The following is a 26,246-nucleotide window of genomic DNA, read 5'->3' on the forward strand; positions in this document are numbered from 1 at the left end:
ACAAAACTAAAGTAACGAGCCAATTTTGTGAAATGTAAGAAGTAGAAAGTACCGATATTTGTGTTAAAATGTAAGGGGTAAAAGTAAAAAGCCGCCAAAAAAAATAAATAGTAAAGTAAAAATATCTGAAAAATCTACTTGAGTAGATCCCATCTCTGCAGCTCACAAAATCTTTTTATCCTTTTTAAGGCAGAGCAACAGAAGCAGGCGACCATCATCTCAGCAGAAGGAGATTCCCAGGCTGCCTTGCTCATCGCCAACTCCCTGATGGAGGCTGGCGATGGTCTGGTAGAGCTACGTAAGCTGGAGGCAGCTGAGGATATCGCTTTCCAGCTCTCCCGTTCTCGCAATGTTACTTACCTGCCATCAGGACAGCGCACATTGATCCAGTTGCCCCAGTGATAACATCTCATGTGTTGCCCACTCTTGCTGTCACTAGCTGTCATAAGGGCCATGGAAGGGGTGGTTGGAAGATTCAATAAAGGACATTCAATTTCACACAATTCTCCCACTCCTTCTCTTACCAACTCTGGACTGGGCTCTGCTAACAGCAGGATGTTGGGAGACAGAGTGAGAGGTCTGTGATGGATGCATTTGTGAAGTCCAACCATGTGTAAGGAAGTGGGGGGTAATATATATATATATATATATATATATATATATATATATATATATATATATATATATATATATATATACACACAAATTGACAATGCAGTAAAGTCTCAAAGATTAGTCTTTGCTACATTGTTTCAGAGCACTGCATGTGTGGAAAGCACATAATTCCTTTAAAAGATGAGATGATGAAAGTAAATGATAAATGCCATTACTCTGTTGTATGTTCTGGAACGTTTCCTCAAATTGATCTGTAATGAAAGGCTCTCCTTTTGATTCACTGAAATAACTGACTAAAGATGGTGTATTCATTTGACTTTAATTCTTTGTGTTTTGATCTCTGGAATATATCTTCTTTCTAGCATATTATTTCTTCATGAATAATATTGCCCCTCCCAAGCAATTGGAATGTGCCTGTCAAATAGTAGGGGATGGCTGATCCTTCATTCTTTACAGTCGTCGCTGTGTCTTTAGGTTGTGTGGAGCAAGTTTACACCCCATATTCCAGAAAAGGCTCAATGCAACAATAAAATTGTCTTTCTACCTCCCAGTGGTCACGCTTGTTGTTCAAGGCCTCAGAGGTGAACAGTTTTTTTGTATTGAGTGTAATTATAATCGTCACCACAGGAGGGTGTGTCATGATTGCGTTCCCCTGTTTTTCTTTATAAAATATTGTAGAAGAGAAGCAGTCAGTTGTACTGTTTCTTGACACTTCGTTAATTCTTCCATAGTGTCTCAAAATTGCCACAATTGTTCCAATCTGCCATTAGTAACTTAAATGACAAAAGTGAAAGTTTAAATTAAGTCATTTTATTTAAACAGTGGCTGCTTGGGAATACATTTAAACCTATGCAATGGTGTTTTTTTAATATGTCCTGGTATAGAGATGAAATATCAGTTTAATTTAAGTACAATTCATTTTAAATGAAGGCATGGCCGGGATTAAGATTACTACATTTTAGATTTCTAAAAATGTTTTATATTGATGATCCGTTTTTAAACCATTTATGCTATACATTGTTGTAAATATTTATCTTTTAGGATAATATATTCCATAAATGATGGACTTTGGTCACTTTCCTGGGAGACAAATGGGAACACCTTGTGTCTAGACAACACCAACTTAGTTAAAAAGCCACCATCAAAATTTGAAGATTAAAAAATTAAAATCATTCCACTTTTATGATTTCTCCTTTAAGAGAATAAAACGGTCCTCGGGGTCTTTTTTATTATTATTTCATCAATCAATTAATTCAGCTCAGTGCGCGCGCGCGCCGGGTGTCTGATTTGGAGGGGAGACGTAAAGAATCCAGACCCAGACAACGCTGCCGCGCGCCTGCCCAGACAGCGGCCTCAATGCCTGGGATGAGCGCGGGACGACAGTGGTACGCGCGAGAGCTTGGCCGGGCCACGTAGCGGGGCTAAAGACACCGGTGCGCAGGTATCTCCGTAGCCCATACCGCACATCAACAGATAATCTCCCGCACATTTGCACATAAAGATCAGTGGCATAACCCTTTTTAGATGCACATCCGCGAATGTAGAGGGAGAACGAGCAAGAGAAGTGCGCGTGCAACCCTGAATCTGTGCAACTCTGATTGCACGAACGCAAGAGGGAGGTCGTTCTCGACGGAGGTAAGCCAGCAAACCGACAACAAAATGTTGCTATATAACTTAATCGTATGCACTTACATGTGTGACAAGTATGCCAGCTGCTGGGAAAAGCATACTTAGGTCACCGATGTCCGGAGCTACCTCGAGAATTGTCCGTAAGCTCAGCTAGCACTGACTTTGTGACAGTGTCGAGTTGAGTGGGTTTGTCAGTACGGCTGTCGGGGTTTTGTTGGGAAAGCGGCGCTTTTCATCTCGTAAGACAAGATACATTGATAATAAAGCATGACATCGGCTTTTCATCTAGCTTGGTGTGGGTCCGATAACTGTCACACTGTTCCCTTCAAAGTGCAGTATCGAAATTAAGTGTAACGTTAATGCTAAATATCTGACGTTAATGCTAGCTTTAAGCTAACTAGCCCAATCTGGGCGGTTTTGGGTTAAAAAAAGTGAAAGTCTTGCATCTGTTATTAGCTAACGCATGTCAGCAAATACTAGACTTTAGATGGTACATCTTGTGCAAGGTAATACGATTGTCGTTGAGTAACCTTTTAACTGCACTTAAATATCTAATGGCTGCACCTTGTGCTAACGTAGCCAAGTTAGCTTGTCATGTGTATGCAGGTTAGTACCTATGGAGTATCGCTAGCTAACGTTACGTTGCTAAGTAGCTTAAGTTGGCCAGGCCTACACAGTGTTATAATGTTGCCTTTTTGTTTTAACCCTTTCTTTGCTTTATACACACTGCAACGTTACCCACAAGCAAGATGAAAGTAGCTGCTGTACTTAATCTCGTCATACTTCCCAAAATGATGTAATTTGGTTTCGCACTTAGTTCGTCAGAAATAGCTTACTGGACCCAATCCTTGTGTTTCAACCATTGCTTTTCTTTTTACAGTCCAAATAAGATTTTAAACAAAAGATCCGTGTTCTATGTCCCTCCCTATGTTATCTTTCCCTATTTAGAATTCGGATGTCCCAGTTGTGATATCAGTGGATTTGCTGTCAGGCTTGACGTTGTCTCTCGCTGTGCAGTGATGAGAGTAAAGAAACTTGGTATGGGAGACCAGATGCCTGAGATAATGCTCTCACTTTTCACCTCAGATGATTTACACCGGACCAAAAACACTAGGTACTGCTCTGACCAGATTATGGGCTTGAGGGCCAAATACTTACAGAGGCATGGAGCACCCCTGCAGTGCACCACACAGTGAGCTGTTTAAGGTCTTATGAGTTTGGACAGAGTGAGGAATGTGAACCTTCACACGGTCCTCTACAAGCTGCGAACGGTAAAGCTCATTAAAGTCTAGACGTTAGAGGAACCATGGATTTGAGGAGCACTGCTGCATAAGAGGTAAACGTGACGCATTTTGAGTGCTTCAGAAGTCTCATCTGCTTTACTGTCACAAGCCAAGCATTTGGGATCACACAATTTAATGCTGTTGCTAACTGTTGTATAGTGCCTTTGCAGTAAAGCTACCATCCTGTGTCATTCAAATATCAAGCCACAGTAGCATCTATCCGGTGTGTGACTGGCTTTGTGGCTTACCCTATATGAAATTGGTTTTGGTTTCTCATGTCTCTGAAGCACGGTTGAGAAAATTGGTTATTGTTGAATAAACTTTGATTTCTGGACAAGTTTGGCTGAGCATTACTAATGCTTTGGATTACTTAAATGGGCTGTGAGTAACATTCATTTATGCACTTTACTCTTTTTACATCAGGGTGCAAAGATCTTTTTCAAAGCTGTCCAAACTAAAAAAAATATATAGAAAAAGGTCAAAACAGTTGCAAATGATCATCATTCCAATGGGTTTGACCTCTTGATCTGACAAGGTGATTGTGTAGACTAATTACCAGTGATATTGAGGAGTCTGCGCTCTACTTGATTACCACATCAAAGGACTGCAATATTTCGCTCTGAGTGAAACCCTGAAATGACTCATCATTGATAATGATAAGCCGGTGGAAGGATTTTACTCTATATGGGTTACATAACCACACTGTTTGTTTATTTGCCAACGTGTGTGGTGTATTTGAGACACTTTTCAGCAGTGAATTTAGCACTTTTATTTTTGCAAATGGCAAATTAAATACATTCTTAAACTTAGCTGTTGTATATTCTGTCAGCCCTATAAAATTTTATTTTAAACACACATGCACTTAAAAAAGAATGGAACAAGGTGCATAATGCAGTGGTTTCTCATGCAATTTATATTCCCTTTCATCCAGACGCAGGATAATCTATTAGGCTTTGTCTCTTAGACAGCCATGTGAGTTGAGTTCTGTCGGTGCAATGCTCACCCTCCTCCCTTGTGGTCTTAATGCTCTCGGCGCAGCCGTCCAATTCTCAGAAAGGATCAGAGCCAGCATGCACAGGAAGACCGGTGTGTCTCTATATGTTGATAGACACGTTCTACATAAATAACTTGCTTGGGTTTGCACAACTCTTAGAACATAGATTCATGTATGTTTTGGCTTAATTAAAAACTTAACAACAAACAATTTTAGTTACACTACTTGACAGGAGGAACAGGAACATCATTTAAGGGTTGACCGAGAGAGATTATAGCTGTGAGAATGAACTTGATCAGAACTTACGTTAAGATTGCGTATTGAAATAAAGAAAGCATCTTTTGAATGATTCTGATTTTATTACTGATGACTTTCAGCAAGTTCAGCTTCTGTTCCGTTTGAATTAGTGTTGGTGTTGAGCCCTCAGTAATAAAGTAGTTATGAGGGCTGTAGTTAAAGTAAGACATCACAGAAGACACCAGAAATGAAAACACTTACAACACAACTACTACTCCAGTAGAAAAAAACAAAAAACCTATCATGACTAGAACAAAGTAGTCTTAATGGGTTGGTGGTTGTATGTTTGACTGTGATAGTCCCTCTTGGCCTATTTATGTTTCCTTTTGTAGAAAACAGAGGAGCGTTTTGTTTTAAAAGAAATAAGACCTTTATGAAGACAGAAGAGAGGATGTTTGCCGTCTCCAAGAAAGGAAATGTGTTTTTGTTTCATGCTCCGGGAGGTTTTCTACTAGTGAACCAACCGCCCTGGTGCTCATTATGGCGAGCATTGTGCGAGGTTGTTTGAGGTCAACCAACTGTCAGCCAGAGGCACCCCAGGTTATGTACATGCAAAAGTAAAAAGAACATACGAACGCCCTCAAAAGCTAAATGTATTTGCTTTAATACTATCGGTTATCGTTACCCTGCATACAAATGATAATATTACTGTAGGTTCCAAACTGTGCTGTGCTAAGGCTTCAATGAAAACTTGAAAAACAGTTTCCTGTGGTTGTATCTGCAAATCAAGCGCCTGAGCTGTGGTTACTCTATGCCCTCTAACAGTCAATGGGAGGTGTGTGTTGGTGTGTATTGCTTAAACGTAATCGACACATTATTGTTTAATCAGTGAAGTTGCCATTATGTTGGTGTGGGTTTTTGTTTTTGCAAAGTGCTCAGATCATTTCATGATTTCTACGGTTATTCTCACTTCTTATAGGTTAATGGGTTTTGCATTTGATCTATTTAACCAATGCTCAGACTGATGGACTACATGTCTTGGGACCACTTAAGTAGAGTTAGGGTTGTTAGGGTTTTTTGTTCTTGTAAGTTATAAATGATATAAAATGTTTCCTTTTTATCCAAACAATATGTTAGTATCTATAATGTGTATTATTTGCCTGTGTCTGGGCCCCTAAACACAACCTTCAAATAGCTCACCAGGGTGTTATTTTACATATCTGCGTTATGTCTTATGATTTGTATGTAAACTGAAACATGAATGTAAAACGTTGTATCTGACCGTCTTTAAGAAGATATTTTGTTGTGAAAACGCTCTTAAATAAACAAGATATATTACGGTTTGTCACTAGAGGTGTGCAAAAAATCAATTCTCATTTATGAACAAATTCAAAATCAATTCATAGAATTCCAAAAATTGATACTTAAAAAAAAAAGGGGGGGGGATTCCCCCCCCGTTTTGTAATGGCGTTCATACTATTACATGGGAAAAGTAAATGTACATAAAATTGTTTTGAATCAAATCAATATTGAATCAAATCGTGCACCTCTATTTCTCACTCTAGGAAGCTAACCGTCTCTGCATTTAATTAGCTAGTGAGGTGTTTCAGTTGTACTGTATATTTCTAATTCTAGTATTTAGAATACTCAGATTTTGATCTTGAATCCATCCACTCATTCATTTGTGAAGGCTGTGGTTTTGACTCCTACACACAACACTGAAACATTTGTGGGCAAATGTGGCACTCAGTGTTAAAGTTGACATTATGGCTGTAGTTTCAGTTTAGTCTCTGTATTGAGAGTGGTAGAGCACTTTTTCTAACCATCTGTATTTCCCCTGTTTCTTCTGTCTTATCCACTAGGTAATGCACTGTAAATGGCTCTTCAAGCAATACACAGAAGTCCTTACAGCAGCTCCTCCATGTCTGGCATTCACCTCGTCTTGTCCTGCTCTGCAGTTTGAAGACACTGGCATCCTGCAGAGCAGCAGCCTTCAGGGAAACTGAATCTGGGATCTGCCTATACCTTGCATACAAACTCGAGAAAGGAATTTAGCTTCAAATGTTTAGCATCAAAGACACTGAGCCTTTGATTGTGCAGTGTGACTTTTAAGCATATGGAACATAACTTGGAACAGATTGTATGTCTTTCCTACTGCGTTTTCTACCTTGGACAGCATGGATGCTCTTTTTGAATCAGGTTGACGATCTGTCCCCTCATCCCCTCCTTCCTGTCTCTTCACTAGAAGGAGGGTGGGGGATTGGTGTGGCGTCCCCTGCCCCTCCTTGTTGAGTAGGCTAGTCTACCCTGCACCATAGCAGTTACTCTTTTCCATTGCCTCGTGCTCCCACCAACTTCATTTTCTTCTCCCTCTTCATGAAATCCTGCAAGAGCCTCAAGGAAGAAGTTTCTGTCCCTAGCCTTGGCGGGATGTCACAGGAGGAAGGACGCAGGACGCCAGTGTCCCAGGCCTATTTTCACTCCCCTAACCCAGATCTGGACCTGACGGGCAAGCTTTATAAGAGGGAGGTTGGTGGTAAGCCATATTCTGTGTTAGTGGACAATAAAATGGCAGCCAAGGCATCCATTGGAGATCAGAACATTGGTCAGTTGCCAACTCAACATGTGACTCTACAACAACATCAGCAATATTTTAGAGAGGGAGGAGCAGGGCAGGAAGTGGGGACGCAGGGGTCCCAGGCTGGCAACGACTGCTCCTCTGACGACACTGAAGATGAGGATGATGACGACGATGATGAGGAAGATGAGGAGGATGAGGGCTTCAAGCGTGAGCAGATCATTGTCGAGGTTAATCTGAACAACCAAACACTTCATGTATCCAAGGGGGACAACAAAACTGGGACCACAGCAGATGACTCTGAGAGAGCTGGCAGTGATGACGATGATGAGGAGGAGGAAGAGGAGGACAGCCCTGATGATGATGATGAAGAGGAGGAAGACGACGACGAGGAAGATGAGATTGAGAGTAGAAGAACAAGGTCAAAAAGGGCCCGTCGTGATGCAAGTAGTACAGCAGCTCCCAGTCAGCCTCGGAGGAAAAGCCTCCGAACCGTTCTGAGCACTGCTACTGCAGGAATGACCACCAGGGGGCGACGGAAGCACATGGAGCCTCCAAAGAGCAAGCGCAGGTCAGCCAGATCAGCCCCATTGTCTGCCGGTTCCACAACCACGACAGGGGGGAAAGCAGAAGTAGAGGAGAAGGAGATGCTGGCGTGTGAAAAGTGTCCCCGAGTATTTAACACACGCTGGTACCTGGAGAAGCACATGAATGTCACTCACAGGCGAATGCAAATTTGCGACAAGTGTGGCAAAAAGTTTGTCCTGGAGAGTGAGCTGGCCTTACACCAGCAGACTGACTGTGAGAAGAACATCCAGGTAGAGCAAACTTCTCCTGTCTCATATCATTTCTCTGTTAATTCTCTGGCAAATTAACATTGTATTCTGAATGATAGAAAAGGGCATTTCCAGGTTTCACCATATTCTTTGATAACATCTTTACATACCTAGCAGGGCTAGCAGGCCTCCTGCACACTGCCTGCATGGCATGAGCGTGGTTTTTCTGTTGCACGTCAGTTGCGTGGCGGCTACATGGCGTTTTCTGTCTTTGCACACCAGAAACGTGTCTGACGTTGGCGCTGCTGCTGAAAAAGTCACATGATTTGGATCACCCTTGTTTGACATATGGGGAGAGAGTTGTGGAAATGAACTGCACTCAAGCAGTAGTATACTTCATCATAAACATAAATATATACTGATTTGATAACTTCAAAGAAAACGTTGGCATTATTGACGGCAAAATAGGTTACAGAATATTTAGATCGATATATATATATATATATATATATATATAGATAGATAGATAGATAGATAGATAGATAGATAGATAGATATTGACAGGTGCAATATTTGAAAATCAATAATTATTATTTTTAATTACATTTATATCTGCATTCATGTCAAAACCGAGAAACTTTCAAACATGAAAATTTAATTTTATAATGTATTTGTGTTAAAATGACATATAAACATCTTTCCATATTCCATTTTGCCTGGAAATGCTGCCAGCACGCTTGAAAAATAGCAGTCGGTCCTATTTCTAGCATGCACGTGTTTTCGGTGCGGGTCGAGCCGCGCCTGAGACGTGCGTGTCACGCAGGCAGTATGCAAGCTCTAACCTGTTAACATGGCCAAAATAAAAATGCTGGCACGCTCACGCATTCAAAGTTATTGTAAAATACCCTTTTTACATTCCTAAATTGTGTGGTATAGTTACAAAAGAAATTAATCGGTCCAAACATAGGCAGTTTAAAACATGGCAATATTATCGTATTGTCATACGGATGCCAGGGTGCCAAGCTGGCAACCACTTTTAAAGTTAGCATTGAGCCCTGCCTATATAAATTTAGCAGCTGCACAGATCAACTTACTTTCAGATTTATTTTGGTACTTCGATGCATTAACCTGATGTTCAAAAATAGCATTTTTAGGCCACTGAGAACAGTAAACATTTTAAACACTACTGCAGAACGGGCATGTTCGGAACAGGCGGAGTGTTTGCGCTCTGTAGTGCTGCTTGCAGCTTTCTCGAGAACCGCTCCTCCGAACCAAATCCCCCTCGACGCTGCGCTTCCTTGGGTACTCAGCAACACGCTGTCATGACAGCGTTGTGTCCTCCAGCAGTGCCAGGTCTCTTTCCTCGTCTGTTCTTGAATGTACTGTAGAGCGAGGCAGAGAGCGAGCTGTACCCAACGTTCAATGTTTCAGTTATACCTGCCAGGTGTATTGCTGTTAAGTTAATCGGATGAAATTGAAAAGGAATGGACATATAGACAGACATAGACTCCTTCCATTTTAGTTAGATGAAATTTATATTTTTTGTTATATTTGGTTTATAAAACTAGTGATTTTGAGATTATGGCATAAGTGTGAGGTAAATTAACACTTTGGTTTCTGGGTAAATACATTTGTGATCTCACTAAGTCACAGTATCTATATCAAAATACTGCCTAATACAATTATTAATGATGTTTGGTATATTTGGTTTTAGTTCTCTAAAACTGAAAAGGGGATTCAGTGTACTGATACCCAAGGGTCCTATGGTTAATTTGAATAGCTTAATTTAGCGCCCTGTTTTGCTGAACTTGATTTGGTTGAAGAAAGTCTTCACACTTTTCCCCCTGTTGGTCAAACCAGTTGAAACCTTGGCAAGCTGTGAAATTGCAAGTTCTCTAATGTAGTTTAGCTTAATGGAGCAGAGAAATAGAATTGATGAATACGAAACCAGTTAATGCACTCAATATTCACTCCTTTTATTAATATCAGTGCAAGTGCAGCAGGCTAATCTATTGTATACATTTAATTTAAAGTTAAGTCAAGTCCCTTAATAAGCAAATCAAAAGCATAACTGTTACAATACAATAAGTGACTCGCAAATCATACACATTTTGTGTGTGTGTGTGTGTGTGTGTGTGTGTGTGTGTGTGTGTGTGTGTGTGTGTGTGTGTGGTGTGGTGTGTGTGGTGTGTGTGTTTGTGTGTGTGTGTGTTGTGTGTGTGTGTGTGTGTGTGTGTGTGTGTGTGTGTGTGTGTGTGTGTGTGTGTGTGTGTGTGTGTGTGTGTGTGTGTGTGTGTGTGTGGTGTGGTGTGTGTGTGTGTGTGTGTGTGTGTGTGTGTGTGTGTGTGTGTGTGTGTGTTTGTGTGTGTGTGTGTGTGTGTGTTGTGTGTGGTGTGTGTGTCTATAATGGAGTGGCATGGAAATTTGTAAGTGACCCCAAACTTTTGACTGTGTGTATCTATCTATCTATCTATCTCAATCCCAAAAGATTGCATAGACAAACAAAAACCATTGCTGGTGTAGCCAAGTGAATCTACATGAGTTGCATGGAGATCCCCTACACTGAATCAAAGTGGAAAATTTAAAAATATATGATTATTATTATTATTATTATTATTATTTATTTATTTATTTATTTATTTATTTTAAGGTTCCATACACTTGTACAATATGTGGAAGGTCTGACAGCTTGTTAGGCAATTTCACAACTGGTCAAAACTATATGTTGAAGACAAAGGATCATTCCAAAATGAATCAGGAAAGCACAAAACAAGGGTAGGGTACAAGAATCCTTATCCCAGGACAGTGAACTTATTTTAAAAATAGGTTAAAGAAAAAATAAATCATGGCCCAGTGTAAATCTGTCTTGCACAGGCTTACTTCAAAAATGGAATGTCTTTGTGATAAAAGTACAAGGGAGGCTACCAACAGAGCTCCAGGGTTCATGGATGGGATGGGAGACAACACACGCACACGCGCACACACACACACACACACAGTTTTTCCTGTTCCTGGTAGTGGAAAGCTCACATGACGGCTTGGCACATGTTTGCTAGAAGGCATGTTAGATAACAAAGTTTGATATGATGAGCCTAAAATTAGGCTATCTGGTCATTATGAAATGCTTAGGTTTCGGTGTTTCATATTTTGACGGCAGCATGATGCTGTGGGGATTAGGGTTGGACAATGGCCCCTAAATTGGCAGTTAACAATGTTTACAGTAAAACATTGCAATGAACAGTGTTTATTTTACCATGTCTTTCTATTACTACTAGCTAACAGTTAACATCGAAATGATCAGACACACAGTACATTGAAATGTAAACAGACCATGTTACATAGCTATGCTGCCGCCTGCTGGTAGGGGCAGTGAATCACAACTTGACCCACTTTAACTTAACTACGGTGCCGTCTTTACTCAATCAGATGTCTGCTCTGCGTAACGACGGTACAGTGGAACGTTTGCCTTCAACAGAGCATGACCTTATCGTATGCTGATACGGTAAGGGAAAGAGAAGTAGCATACACTTAAGGGGCTCTATCTTGCACCCTGTAGAAAGTGTCTTTGCTATGCAGAACTCAATTTCCCGTCCAGCGCCCTGGGGGGGTGGCATCACGATGGATTATGATATCGTACATCGGCACAACCAGAGTGGGGATGCTTCTCTACCGTAGGCCCTGGAAGTCTGGAAGATAACTGCCAGTACAACTGGATTCATCTTCTAGCGAGACAACAGCCCCAAATTCTAAAGCTCAAGAATGTCCAATTTTCCACGTCAGTCTAAACTTGAATCCAGTCGAGAGAAAATAGAATACGAAAAAGATCTTCATGTCATTTCAACACAAATACATTATAAAATTATATTTTGATGTTTGAAAGTCTCTAGGTTGACATAAATGTAATTTCAAAAACCATTTATTGATTTTCAAACATTGCACCTGTCCATACAGAACAAAACATTCTGTAGCCTATGTTGCCGTCAATACTGCCAACGTTTTCTTTGCTGTTATCAAATCGGTAAATATTTATGTTTAACATGAAGTATACTACTGCTTGAGTTTCCAAAAGTGCAAAGCTCTTACAAATTAACCAACACAGACATAAAGCTGTTTATTTATTTTTATTTATTCTTTTTTTTTTTTTTTTTTTCTTACCAAAGGTGCCTCTAATGAAAATCGATTTGAGTGGGTTTTGTAATCTATGAAGTTTCTTCAGAGGGAATACAGGAGAGCAGACTCGTTGTGATATTTCCCCCAGCAGAGGGGGCTGGAGTACAAGGAAACAGTTTGGGCAAATAAGAACAATCTGATGGCCATCAGGTTTTGGTGCTCATAATATTTATCAGCAACACTAATCTTAATGGTTTGTTTTTTTTCTACTTGTGTGTCATTTTAGTGTGTCTCCTGCAACAAGTCTTTTAAGAAGCTCTGGTCCCTGCATGAGCACATTAAGATTGTGCACGGCTATGCAGAAAAGAAGTTCTCATGCGAAATTTGTGAGAAGAAGTTCTACACAATGGCTCATGTCCGTAAGCACATGGTTGGTAAGTGGGGGCCTTTTTTCACAGTTCCTATTGTTCTGTATCACCCTTATATCTTATACTGGGCTGACTGTCAGTTTAATACGTTAAACCACAACATAATAATGTTTTAACTTATAGATATATTTTTCTTCATGTATTTTGTGACTTTACACTTACCATTTGTTTTTTTGGAGGTGTGTATGTAGGTTTTACTTTCTTGTAGAATCATAAGATACATTTTCTTGTGTTAACACTGTTACTACAGTTTAGTAAAAATCTGATTTAGTATGTTCTCTCGTTATTTAGTCTTTCTTATTCATATACACTTATCCTATTTAAAACATGGATTTATTATCTGATCAGGTATATGCAGTTGTCTGATCATTGCTTTCTCCCCACTCCCCCCCACCCCCAAACCCAGCTCACACTAAGGACATGCCATTTACCTGTGAGACATGTGGAAAGTCGTTTAAACGTAGCATGTCTTTAAAGGTCCACTCACTCCAGCATTCTGGAGAAAAGCCCTTCCGTTGTGAGGTAAGCTGTTCTGATAAATCTAGGTCTAATTCAATTCACAACAGTATCTTAATGTGTCTCACCTGCATCCAAAGTGACCACTTGTGGTCATATTTGTTTTTTCCGCTAACATTGATTGTATCTGTTGAAACTAAGGCCATTGCTACGCGGCCAAAATGTGTGTGCTAGGCCACACAGATGGAGAATTGGACTGCCTCACCTGAGACGAGGGCTGAAACTTCCAAGTCAAAACAGATACAACAATGTTTGTTGTGCTGTATGCAATTTGTCTTTCAATGTGGTCACTGAAACATTTGTGCTCAGTCTATTACACAGTGTGAATATGGTACAAAACGTCCCTGACAATGGCTTTAAAAACCAGATAAGATATATCCTCTGTGTTTATCATCCTGTAAAGGGCTAATTGGATGAGTAGAAGCTGAATAATAAAATAATCCAAGGCCCTCCGTAGGTCTTGTGGAAAAAATAAAGGCATTCATTTTTGCAAAGACCTACGGAGTGCATTTGATTATTTTTGAAGGAGACATGCATCTTTACAAATTTTGGAATTGAGATCTGTTTACACTCATGCAATGAGCCCTTTACATGGGGATATGAACACAGAGCACCCCTAATATATACAAGAGAGACCCAGCAGCGCTTCTGTTCCTTTGTCTGTACGGTACTGCATGTCCTCTACTTGTTCTCAGTATACAAATACAGGTGTACGCAATAGGATTTATTTTATTTTTTAGCCAAATGGGGCTCATTTTTCTTGTCTTGTCACTTTTTTTTCTTATCACCCTTCCACATGTTACTGTTGACATGTATGTTCCCATGAAAGATCATTCACATGACATAGACATTTTTACCATGACAGTTCACAACCACACATGCAATTTTAAGCAGCCTCCACAGTTGAATGACTAGTTTAGTGGTGCCTTTTTTTTTTATATTCAATTCAATTTGTTTAATCGCCTCTTGATTTCCCAAACTACAGAGCGGCATGATTCCCAAACCACAGAATGCAGAGTTCCGTTGAAAGGGATTTGCATTAACTCAACAATATGGCATTCATATTGACAGCCCTAGTCAGAACCTTTTGTCCCAAAGGTCAGAACTAGGGCTGTCAGGGGACTAACATATTCCATCGCATGATTGTCCATATTGTTTATCTGTTCTACTAAATAGGGCTACACAATATTTAGTTAGTTTTACCATCGTCGCAAAATAAAGAAAGACATGAAAGGCTGCAACATATCGTGAAAGACACTCAGAGACTTTTGTTAGTTGATCTCAGTAGAAAACTGCACTTTAAGATGTAATTGTCTTCCTTTTTTAGTAGTGCCTTTTTATATTCAATTTGTTCAATAAAAGTATGTTAATAATAATTTTCAAGCAATTTGTTGTATTTTACCAGAATACTGAAAGCAGCAGAACTAAGTACACTATGTATTGCAAGTAATAGCGTTCAATTTTATCGCAAATGTTCTCATATCGTGCAGCCCTAGCTCTAAATGTACTTTTACTTTAAAGGGATATTTTTCAAGTTTTTCTTATCAACATGGAAGCGGAAAATGTGCTTGCTTTAAGTAAATGTTTATTATTATTGCAAAAAACCCAAAACCGTGACAAATATTGTTTTAGAATATTCTCCAAAATGACCTCAAAGGTCATGTGTGCTGAAAACATGCTGAATGCCTAATATGGCAAACTCAAGCCCATCAAACAACTACTGATGGGCATATTGACCTGAATGCAACATTGCTTGCTAATACTAAAACAATATAGCGTCTCACTTTTTACTTGTAAAGGTTAACTAAACGTCCCTTTTTTTTTTAGGCAGCTCAACACAAAACAATGGACCTTGTTTATTACAGCAACAACCACGTTGTACAGTTAGGGTCAGCAAATGTAACCATGTAATTGTGTTTAACCTTGTGGGAAGATAAAGCCTCATCTCCTTCTACTCAGTAGAAGGAGATTTTTCTTTTTAAATAAACCATAAATAAAATGTAAGAGAAACTGACTGTTCGGTGGAGGCTATATGCGACTCAAGCCAGGAACGGGAGGTGCCTGGCCGCTGCAGTCATGTTGTGTGTACTATCAGTGGTCCGTGTGCTGACTTTATGTCCCACTGTCTGGCTACTTGCAGAAAGTGCTAAGTACATGCGTGGGCTAAATGCTCTCTCCCCTATCTTCATAACAGTCAAAGTGACCGAAGTTCCCACTGTGAGTCAAAATAATGTGCTGTGACCCCGACATAACTTATTACTGAGAAAAATATCCGGTGAGGCCCAAATCACAGAATGCGTGTGTGTGATTTGTAATCGTGCGTCTAAAAAAATTAGGAATTGGCCTTAACTCGCTATTATTGCATTATTTTTGACAGCCCTAGTCAAAATCTATGTAAACGTACTAACATTGTCATCCTGGAGTGATTGAATGCAATATTGTTTATCATAAACGCACACACCTATAGTATATCATAATCTGTTTCCTTTTCTTTGTAATGTATTTTGGGCAGAATTCAGTACTCGGAGTGGTTGGCTGTTTGAGTGGAGTGACTGAAGGTTACAGTTTTGATGAATTTGCCCTTGTTTGCCACCGAAAGAAGCCTCAAGGTAGTTTTCACTCATTAGTTTGAGCAGAGGAGCATCTGTGCCGTGTGGTTTGTGACCAACCCAATATGGTCCGTTATGTTCAGTTGTGTGCTTCCAGAATGGGCCCATCCTCCTGTGTTTTGAACATTCATTGCACGGTTCTATCATCTGAGTTATACATCAAACCATGTCAAATATTAGTTCTACGTTATGTTCTAGTTAATGTGTTAATGTGTAGTTTGCTAAGGTTTCAGGGTTTTAACTGAAGACTCTTATGAATGCATTTCGTCACATTGAAAGTCAAGATTTTCAAGCTCAACAGGGTTAGTTGGAGTTAGTTATCTCATCCCGGTCCTCACTCGTGAATTCAGATTTCCCGTTGACAGATGGGGCGGTTTACTCCCACCCGAGGCCTTTTAATGTCCAACCACTTGAATGGACGGCACACATAGAACATATGTGTATGGGTGGAGTTGCTTTAATTACATGTTTAATGTCATCTTGCACAGTAACGTGTTACATGCCTATTGGCCTATACATTACATAAGGGTTTATGTAATGTATAGCCCAATCCTCTTAGTGTAGTGTAGTAGTCCCCCCCCCCCCCCCCCCCCCCATACTTTTGATCATATTTGGTCTATCTGCTCACACTGATTGTATCTGTTGAATCTAAGGCCATTGTTACGTGGCCAAAATGTGTGTGCTAGGCTACACAGATGGAGAACTTCCAAGTCAAAAGGCCTGTATTGCGTGAGTGGAAACTGAATAATAAAATAATCCAAGGCCCTCCGTAGGTCTTGTGAAAAAATAAAGGCATTCATTTTACCACAAAAGACCTACGGAGTGCATTTGATTATTTTTGAAGGAGACATGCAGCTTTACAAATTTTGGAATTGAGATCTGTTTACACTCATGCATTGAGCCCATTACATGGGGATATGAACACAGAGCACCCGTAATAAACTGTATACAAGAGAGACCCAGCAGCGCTTCCACTTCTTTGTCTGTAAGGTATATGTCCTTTATTTGTTCTCAGTATACAAATACAGGTGTACGCAAGAGGACTTTGTTGTATTTTTTGTAGCCAAATGGGGCTCGTTTTTCTTGTCTTGATACTTTTTTTTTTCCTATCACTCTTCCACATGTTGCTGTTGACATGTGTGTTGCCATGAAAGATCATTCACATGACATAGACATTTTTACCATGACCGTTCACAACCAGACATGCATTTTTAAGCAGCCTCCACAGTTGAATGACTGTTAATATTCAATTCAATTTGTTTAATCGCTTCTTGATTTCCCAAACTAGAGAGCGGCACGAGGCCCAAATCACAGAACACATGTGTGTTAATCATGCCTCATAAAAATGAGTTCTGTTGAAAGGAATTTGCATTAACTCGACAATATGGCATTCATATTGACCTAGTCCAAACCTACACAATATTTAGTTCTTTTTACCGTTGTTGCGATATAAAGACATGAAAGGCTGCAACATATCGCAAAAGACACTCCGACTTTTGTTAGTTGAAAGAAAATCTCAGGAGAAAACTGCACTTTAAGATGTCATTGTCATACTTTTTTTAGTGGTGCCTTTTTATATTCAATTTGTTCAATAAAAGTGTGTTCATTTCCTTTTTTTGTTTTAAATTCAACAACAATTTGTTGTATTTTAGCAGAATATTGAAAGCAGCAGAGAACATGTGTGTGTGGTGCTCTAATTACATGTTTAAAGTCATCCTGCACTATAACATGTGACATGCTTATTAAGGGTTTATGTAATGTAAAAGCCATTCCTCTCACTCTGTAGTGCTGAATGGAACCTGCTAATTCCGTTTTCTTAACAAGACATATTGTGTCATGTGATGCCTCTTTTGTCTCTGCTGTAGAACTGTGACGAGCGGTTCCAATACAAGTACCAGCTGCGCTCCCACATGAGCATTCACATCGGACACAAGCAGTTCATGTGCCAGTGGTGTGGCAAAGACTTCAACATGAAACAGTATTTTGATGAGCACATGAAAACACACACAGGTGAGAAATAACAAGTTTGGGCGCCTGGGTAGCTCCCCTGGTGGAGCGCGTGACTATGGACAGGTTTAGTCCTCGACACAGGTTGCGGGTTTGACTCCAACCTGCGGCCCTTTGCTGCATGTTTCATGTTTCATGTTTTTCTTAAATTTGTGCACCCATTGCTAGTTGTCCCAGAGTCCTTGAGGCCTGTGGTTTTACCGTTTTTGACCCGAGGAATGTTTTGTAGGAAGAAAAACATAACCATCTTTTTTACTGAATGAACCGAATTCTAGTTTTAAAGCCATTATCAACTGCAGAAAGCTTTGTGGGAAACTATGAACCTAATAAATGTAGTTACTGAAATATCTTATTATTGAATTTAATTCCTAGACTAGTGATCCAGAGTTTGTAGCTTCCAATGGCCCAGGAACTATCAGGGTGGTAACTCCAGTACAAGCAAGCCCTGGCTGTCACTAGATTTCATAGGATTTGATCATAATGTTATAAACACTTAGAAGTTATGCAGCCAACTTTCCAGTCTCAAACAAGTGTGATAACAGAAAAGGGGGGGGGGGAAGAGTTTTTTTTTTTTTTTTTTTTTTCACAAAGTGTTTGATTTATACTCTGGCTGAAAAAGAACTAGAAAGCACTCAACAGAGCCTTACTACGCTGGAGACCGACGTCCTTTCTGGCTTCAGTCTTTCCTTCAGTCTCTGCATCTCCTTTCCAGCATTTACAGTATTTAAATGTGACAGAGTCGTGCTTTAGTAAATTACAAAGCCAACGAAACGACTAAGCTGTTGTGTCAGTACCTGGAAAAAAATATATTTCATACAAATTGGTCATATTTAAATCTTTTGTTTGCTTTGTAACACACAGTATATTATTGAAATTGTCAGATGTGTTTTTATTCTTCCTTGCAAAGCTAAACAGCCACTTTAACCTTCAGAAAACTTTGCCCAACAACTATGTTGCTGGGCTCAGTCAGCCAGCCAGTCACCATATACTCTCTAAAAAGGGAAAAACATGGGAGGTTTCCAAGATGAACATTATCGTGGTAAGAGCAGGGAGACTTCGCCCTGTTTTTGTAATGAGAGGGATGTTCTACATCAAACAAGAGCCTTGCATACATTGGGGCTTATAATGACTAGCCAGACACATGCTGTATTACATCCCTCTGCTTTTCTGTCCCTGCTGCAATGCTATTTCTAAGACCAAACAGAGCAGTGCAGCCTGTTTGTCTTTCACTGTTTTTCTCCTGCCATGCCTGTCGTGGGTGCACACTGCTCTACGTTGAACCTCACGGTTCTATTTGTGATGTGTAATTACGCTACCCTCTCCTCTCCCTGCCGCTACCAACCAATTTAGCCTCCTGCAGGAGGAGACACACCCAGTCATGCCCTGTAATAGGCACCACACATGTTCAACACAAACTCCCAAAGTTGAGTTCACTGCTCACATTTTTCCTGATTTCTTATGAGTGCAATGTAACAGTTACAGATGACTAGCACATTAGCTGTCACCTTTTTATATTCAATTGGTTTGGAAGAGCTTTACACATAACATGCCAGGTTAAGGCATTAGAGAGCCCTTCAGCAGCCTGTTAATAGATGACTGTGTGGGTGGTAGCAGGCACATTCAGTAGCTCCATGGAGGGAGGTTAATGAGAGGCGCATTTCAACGGAGCTGCTGTTATTCACTTTCACATCTCTTCTCCTCAACGTGTGAATTGTAATGGCTTCCTGCGGAGTGGGTGGGTTGACAGCAAAGACCCTAAATTCAAGATGCCAACTTATTAGCATTTAAAAAAGAGAGAAAGAACTGGTTGAAGGGGGGAAAAGTTAACTTTGTTTTTTGGAGAGCTTTAATCCGTTGATTATTTTTTTATTATGTAACCATCACATTTGATTACAAAGGATTTGACTCTGATGAATCATGTTATTTTCTCTTTGTAGCTCCAATCTTTTTGTTCATTGATACAGTATCTGTCTTGCTCACGCATCAGTCTTTTATTTTCTGAATCTGTGCAGGAGAGAAGCCTTTCATTTGTGAGATCTGTGGGAAGAGCTTCACCAGCCGGCCCAACATGAAGCGCCACCGCCGTACCCACACTGGGGAGAAGCCCTATCCCTGCGAGGTGTGCGGCCAGCGCTTCCGCTTCTCCAACATGCTCAAAGCACACAAAGAGAAGTGTTTCCGGGTCACCAGCCCCGTGGTCCTGCAGACCAGCGGACCACCTGTGCCTGTCCGCATCTTTGCCAATACCTTCTCCTCCTCTTCCTCCATTTCTGGTCCCAGTCCCTCAGCTGCCTCCCCGGCCACCACCTCAGCACCCCCGGGCCTCAACCCGACAGGGGGGCCCATGCCTCCAAGAGGCCCTGTTGGACACGCATTCTCCCACGTACAGCTCCACTCAAACCCATCTCACCATCATCCCCGCCCCCCGACAACCCAGCAACACCTCTCAAATACACCCCAACATGTCCCACCTCACCCCCACCACCACCTGGCCGTGCCCCCAGTCTCCCACTTGCCCCCAACCCCGGCCCTTTTCAAGAGTGAGCCCTTAAACCACTGTGGGCACGAAGACAGCAGCTACCTGCACCACATGGCTCCCCCTGACAAGGGCCCCGGAGCCCCACAGCACCACTGAACTGTGCTCCAGCTCTGCAGGCCCACACCAAACCACGCCTTGTTCCTCCTCATCTCATAGTCCTGCTTTAATCTCTGTTGCCAGGGCCCCTGATGAAAGGAGGCTCCTCTCAACCAGATTTAGATAAGTCAAGCTACACATACGCACCTTTGTATGTGTCTCAGACGTGTACGCCCTCTGTGCACACATTTAAGTAGAACCCCCTGCTTAAAAACCCTGGTCAAATGACAAAGATTTTACAACATCTAGAATTTTTTTTTTTTTCTTGAACATTTTCTTAGGAAATCTACAAAACGATTTCTGTGCAAGTTCTCTATCTGTACGTTGATGGGTGTAAAGTATCTTTTTCATCAAAGGCCGCTGATGGTGGTCAACGTCTGTATTACCTGGGCTTCAAGGATCCGTGTCATTGAACTTTCCTCTCTGTGTCAAGTTGACTTATGGTTGCACATTGATCAGGACTCTTTGCAGTTCCCCCCCATAGCAATACTCAACATGTCCCCCTAGTTGTACTGTAGAACCACAGAAATATTTGTTGAATATTGTAACTGGTTCTACCTGAGCCTTTCTCAGTCCTAAGGCTTTCTGTCAGAGGTGCAACAGCAGGAGTGCAAGATGCAGTGCCATATGTTACAGTAAGAAGGGGGGGGCATTTTTGTAGGGGACATTGAAAAATAGGTTTTGTAAAGGGTTAGTTGAATCTAGACATAGTCTGAGATTAACATCATGGTTAAATGGTGCTTTCCATTCCAGTACATATAATAATTCTTAATTTTGCTTTTCCATTTTTATTTTCAGAAGTGTAATATTACAAAATAATGTATTGTGTCAGCCTGGCTTTTCTACAAAGGATTTAAGGTTTGACTAGATATTTTGTGATCAAGAAACTCAAACGATGCATAACATGCACCGTCACACTTACTCAAGCACACACTCAAAACACAAAGACCGTACGGCCACTGATTTACTTACTGTAATCAGTGCAACCTCAGCTCTCAGTACTGTTGGTCAACGGATGCTTTTAGATACCAGATGACTGTCAAATACTGCCACTGTGAGGGGCCACATACATGGCCCCATCAGGATTTATCCCACTTCCCTTCGCTGCTGTCGAAATGATACGGGTTACCATGTGAAAGGTCATTTGACACACACAGTATACACACCTGGGACCTTTTTCATCACAGTTCTTAACAGGCAATTATGCATATTCCCCTCCGCCTATATTCCACGGTTTGGTGTGGGGCGTTGTAGTGTAAGTTTGACTTTCATCGTACTGTTATGCTTCGATCCACACAGACAAACGTGTGTCTAAACCTGTTGAATGTTGCCTACGCAGAATGACTGCTGAGTCATGTTTTTTTTTTTTTTTTTTTTTTTTTTTTTTTTTTTTTTTAATGTTCTCTGATAATTTGCTCAGTTTTAAGCTAATGAATGGTTATGCAGTGTAGATATACTGTTGTTAGCACATGATAGGAAATGTCAGGATAAAAGGCAGTGGTCATACAACTTTCATGTACAACTAATACTTATATAGATAAGCATACATGTGATTAAGTCAGCGTAAGAAATTACATTTGCTAATGTAATAGCCGATGGTGTGAATGTTATTTGTTTAAAATTGGCATAAAGAGTTGGCAAGTATTTGGCATGAAATTGAGCTGCGTGGTTGTTTGCCCTTCACCCAGTCTGACAACTACTGTATCAGGTGTGTGTGTGTGTGCGTGTGTGTGCGTGTGTATTAGTCTCTACCAGTCTGTCTGGTTGTCCCCAGTGCTCTTTTACCAAAAGCTGCTTTTAAAAATTGTGCCCCAATATGTGTCTTGGGATGAATAATGAGATGGACAATAGCAGTAAATTTTAACATGATCCTCTTTCTACCACTCAACAGTATTCTGTCTGAAGTGGTTAAGCTCAGTAGTTTAGGATGCCCCTTTTGTGATTTGAGACCTGCAATTATCCTGCCATTACTGTGGGTCTTACGACGGCTGCATTATTTGCTTATCATCCTGTCCCCTCCGGTTCACTGCTGTGCTTCAGCATTTTTGCAGTATGGATCTTTGTCCTGTTTTATTTTTTTTTAAGACTTGTCATTTGTGTGTATTCTCTGCACTTTACTGCTGCGTGGGTGAGGCGCAGGGAAGGGAGGGACTGACAGTGCATTGTGGAACAGAGTGCAGTCGTGGCTGCATTGGAAAGGGTGGAGGTGATTATTTTTGAGTGGATGTTTTTGGGCAAGGAAAGGAGGAGAATCCCGGGTGGAGGCGGTTAGTGGGGAAGGGACCATAGCAGTTGAATAACCTGTCTTTTAGTATGCGCAAATATTTTATTTCCTATTTTGTTTTCAAAGAAATACACTTTGGCTCTCCTCAGAGTGAAAGTGATGTTCCTCCATCTTTGGCGCCTTTACACTAGCCCCTCCAAGCTATGTCTTACATACTTTCTTCTGTCCTGTTTGTTAATGGAGTTTTTGTCTGTTATATCCTGATATGTCTTTCAGTTTACCGAATGATTCTCCTCCTCCTTTCTTTGTTATATAGAATGCACTTTCTACTAAAATTCTTAGCTAGTTGAGAAAAAATAACATTGTATATTCTTTAAAGATGTTTTAAAAAATCAATATACTTCTTCCCCTTTGTATTTTTAACCACTTAATGTAGCATTGCGTATTTTATTGTATCTGGTACAAAATGTGCAGCTTTATAATGTCCTGGTTTGTCCTTTTTTTTTGTATGTTATCTGGAGATTGAGGAGAAGTGGAAAACGTTGGGCCTTTTTTGATAATGTACATTTAACTGACTGCTAACTTTGAAAAGTAAAAACAAGTAGCCATGATTATAACATATCGCTTCTCTTGCCTCTTTTTATCTTTAAATGCTGAGTTTACTGCGAACAAGGACAAGTATTTGAACGTGAAATGTATAAAAATAAGAATTGTGCAAAACATGTTCCTGATTGGAAGCTAAGTACTAAGCTTTGCTGAAAAGCCTGAATTCCAGCAGACTGTTGCAACAGCACAGACTTCATTTACTTTTCAGGGCTGTTATTTTACTATTACTAACGTCTCCTCTGCTGGCTGCACATGATCCTGGAAGCTCAGACTTCTTTGCTTATATGTTTATTTTACTCTTTCTAGATAGTTTGTTTTTGATGAAGATACAGATTACGGTAGGTTTCATTTTATTCACGGGTAGTGACGTTGACAGTGACCTCAGCCAGGGATTCTCCAGGTAACCCACAGCTTCAGTTTTTCATCTAAACCCATATCATACCTCAGATGAGCAGTTGCATTTGGAGAAAGTGTCTTTTATACAAACGTAAATATCGGTTTGAAAACAAGATTGTGCGAAGAATGTCCTTCCCTGGATATCCTTTATTCATCCATTAACAGAGTGCACCACCTCTAAGGGCACAGTAAGACATTTACTCGTGCTAAAATGCAGTGTGCCCTCCATCACCGTATGTAGTTTTAAGTGGTGCACCAGTGAGTCACATAATCCTATAAGATACCGAGCGGGCCGATGGGAAGAGAAAAGCATAAGTGACTCACTGATGGTGAGTGGGTGGTCAGGTACCGAGGCTCACTTCACAAGAAGAGGAGATAATAACACACCGTCTATACATCTCCATTCCCATTTGGGTTTGAAAATAGTCAGCCACCCCAGCTGTTAGTCATTATGCCTTGTGGTGTAGAGCAGGGAGTAGGCTGCGTCTGTCAGCAGGCAGATAAGGAGAGGAGGGCTTCACGCCGGGTTTTTCAGGCAGGCATTCGCTGCTCTGAGAGTTGCTGTGCGGTTCATTAATCACGGTGTATTTCTGAGGGTTTATCTACAAACTCCCTTGTTGCAATGCTACGGTTTCTCTGTAGTTAATAAATGGGAGACACCACATTTAAAATGTATTACTTTCGAAATACTTAATTCATTTGATTCCAATTGATCTTTTAGATGTGATGAGGCTCTATTCTCATTTCCTGTGTTTCCCTCAAAATAGGAAACGGTCGAGGGTACAGTACAGTACAGAATCTGTGTTTCTCCACCATGCTTACTGTCACACTGACCCAAATCCTGATCGTCCTGTTGAAGGGGGGGCGAAGTCTTTAGCAGGAAATCTTTTGCATTAGGGCCAACTGAACAATAGAGATTATTCAAACATTTCCCAGTGACTGCCTAAAAGTTCAATGCCATGCACCTTGTTTTTTTTCCAAGCACTCCAAACTGGGTCACAACAATGCACTTAAACATACAAAAGTTCAGAGTTTACTATGTTTTTTTTCTTACAACGGGAGTGTTTATTCGCCCCAGTCTCCCACTTCTGTAAATTTAGAGCCTTCTGTAGGGGCCTTTGTGACAGAGGATAAGGAATAACAGGTTAAAATGGCTTGAAACGGGTTTAATACCCTGTGTTGCTATCGTTTATGCTACGCACCTGTAGCCAAGTCAAGGAAAGGGTTAAATGAAAACTAGTGTTTGCCAATCAGAGGTGGTTGGGCCAGACTCCTGCCTTTGGCTGAGTGTCTAACTAATCGGTCAGAGGGAGAGCAGGAGTGGCACTGGCAGTCCCCAGAGAAGAAGTTGGTCATTTTAAGTCGCAGATTAGAACCCAAATTCAAATATAAGCCACTAAAACTTCTGAGTGTTATTTCAATTAAATTTTATATATAGTATCAAATCATAACAAGAATTATCTCGAGACCAACAATTCCACTAATTTCCACAAGAGCCAGCATTTAGTGCGACAGTGGCTGACAGTGCCCCTTTTAGGCAGAAACCTTGAGCAGTGAATAAAACTTCTTTTAAGGAGAAACCTCAGACAAACCCACTTTTGCAAGGCCCTGTCTCTGTGCCACATTCTGATGGCTGATCCCCCCCCCCCCCCCCCCCCCCCCCCCCCCCCCCCCAAGGTCTGATCCTAGAATAGCCCCTGCTCCACAGGAAAGTGGAGACACATTCACTTGACTAACGTATTCAGGAAACCGAATATTTACGTTCTGTCCTTGTTTTAGTTACTCTGCCTTCCTTTCCTCCCACAGCTCTCCCCCTCTCCTCTTCAAGGTGTCGTGCGCGCGCTCAGTAGGCTGCTATTAAATGGGCGGACTGTAGGCGCGGTCACGTCCACAGCAGCTCGGGTTGCGACTGTCACATAAAAGCGCGCGTCCTGCCGGCCGGCCGGCGGACTACTGTCTCTGCGAGACCGGATCGGACCTGACCGACACCGGGGATCTGAACCACCTCTCTTAAAACAGTAATGCGTTTTATTTATTTATTTTTAATCATTTGCAAGAATTCTAGAAGCGTTAAAGTTTGATCTGCTGCGTACCGAGCTCACTGCAGTTATTGGTATGAGAAAGTAGGCCTAGGCAATACAAAAGGTTAGAAGGATGACAAGGTAATTTCCAAACAGACTTCCCTGTGTTGGACATTACATGGATTGTGCTGCAGTCTGTTCCTTGTTAGTTTAAAGGGGACTTTACATGTGTTTGACAGCCAACTTGAAAGAACCGGTTACAGTTGTCCTTACATTTGAGTTAGGCTACCATTTGTAGACATATTATGCTTCTTATGTAGGCTATTGGGTATCATTATGTGACTCGACTGATCTCCTTATCTACATAGCTACTCTTGTAGGATAAATGGCTAGAATATAATGGACCATCGTATGATTTGGTATGCTGTCACGCACCGTTCACTTCAGCATTTATTGTGTTTTCCCTCAATACAGACAAAACCAGCCGCAACAGCTTCAGGAATCAACTCGAGATCCGCTGACATCCGCTGTTGACATCCACTCAAGGGTACGAAATATATACACACACACACACACACACAC

The 26,246-nt window shown here is 40.9% G+C and overlaps 3 protein-coding genes across 9 annotated transcripts in view; all 3 read left to right on the plus strand.

Annotated features, from left to right (window-relative positions):
- phb (prohibitin) overlaps positions 1-644 on the plus strand; it is a 4,071-nt gene extending 3,427 nt beyond the window's left edge. The window contains exon 7 of the mRNA XM_032537907.1: positions 190-644. Within this exon, the coding sequence (XP_032393798.1) occupies positions 190-402 (213 nt within the window). The 3' untranslated portion in view covers positions 403-644. The remainder of the gene's footprint in view (positions 1-189) is intronic.
- Positions 645-1,932: 1,288 nt separating this feature from the next.
- On the plus strand, positions 1,933-21,779 carry znf652 (zinc finger protein 652). 5 transcript variants are annotated; one of them, XM_032537371.1, is made up of 7 exons: positions 1,936-2,056; positions 2,160-2,250; positions 6,621-8,154; positions 12,509-12,656; positions 13,057-13,172; positions 17,641-17,785; positions 19,795-20,417. In XM_032537371.1, exons 3-7 carry the CDS (start codon positions 7,135-7,137, stop codon positions 20,415-20,417), a joined length of 2,052 nt encoding a protein of 683 aa, XP_032393262.1. In that variant the 5' UTR covers positions 1,936-2,056; positions 2,160-2,250; positions 6,621-7,134. The 5 variants fall into 5 exon arrangements, with proteins under 5 accessions (XP_032393261.1, XP_032393262.1, XP_032393264.1 ...); XM_032537370.1 differs by having other exon boundaries at positions 1,933-2,250; XM_032537373.1 differs by lacking the exon at positions 2,160-2,250.
- phospho1 (phosphoethanolamine/phosphocholine phosphatase 1) overlaps positions 14,818-26,246 on the plus strand; it is a 13,666-nt gene continuing 2,237 nt past the window's right edge. Inside the window, exons 1-2 of one of the 3 annotated variants that reach the window (XM_032537375.1) lie at positions 25,381-25,661; positions 26,139-26,211. The gene's annotated coding sequence lies outside the window, so the exon portion shown is untranslated. Of the gene's footprint in view, positions 14,824-25,380; positions 25,662-26,138; positions 26,212-26,246 lie in introns of those variants that run through there. The other 2 variants (XM_032537376.1, XM_032537379.1) reach the window with 2 other exon arrangements.

The sequence above is a fragment of the Etheostoma spectabile genome, chromosome 15 (assembly GCF_008692095.1).
Source record: "Etheostoma spectabile isolate EspeVRDwgs_2016 chromosome 15, UIUC_Espe_1.0, whole genome shotgun sequence".
Lineage (NCBI taxonomy): Eukaryota > Metazoa > Chordata > Actinopteri > Perciformes > Percidae > Etheostoma > Etheostoma spectabile.

Bases quoted from the DNA above. Each gene is read 5' to 3' on its own strand.
- znf652 (XM_032537370.1), top strand. From the start codon at position 7,135: ATGAAATCCTGCAAGAGCCTCAAGGAAGAAGTTTCTGTCCCTAGCCTT. The intron at 13,173-17,640 runs GTAAGCTGTTCT...TCTCTGCTGTAG, and splicing joins AAAAGCCCTTCCGTTGTGAG to AACTGTGACGAGCGGTTCCA. The intron at 17,786-19,794 runs GTGAGAAATAAC...GAATCTGTGCAG, and splicing joins GCACATGAAAACACACACAG to GAGAGAAGCCTTTCATTTGT.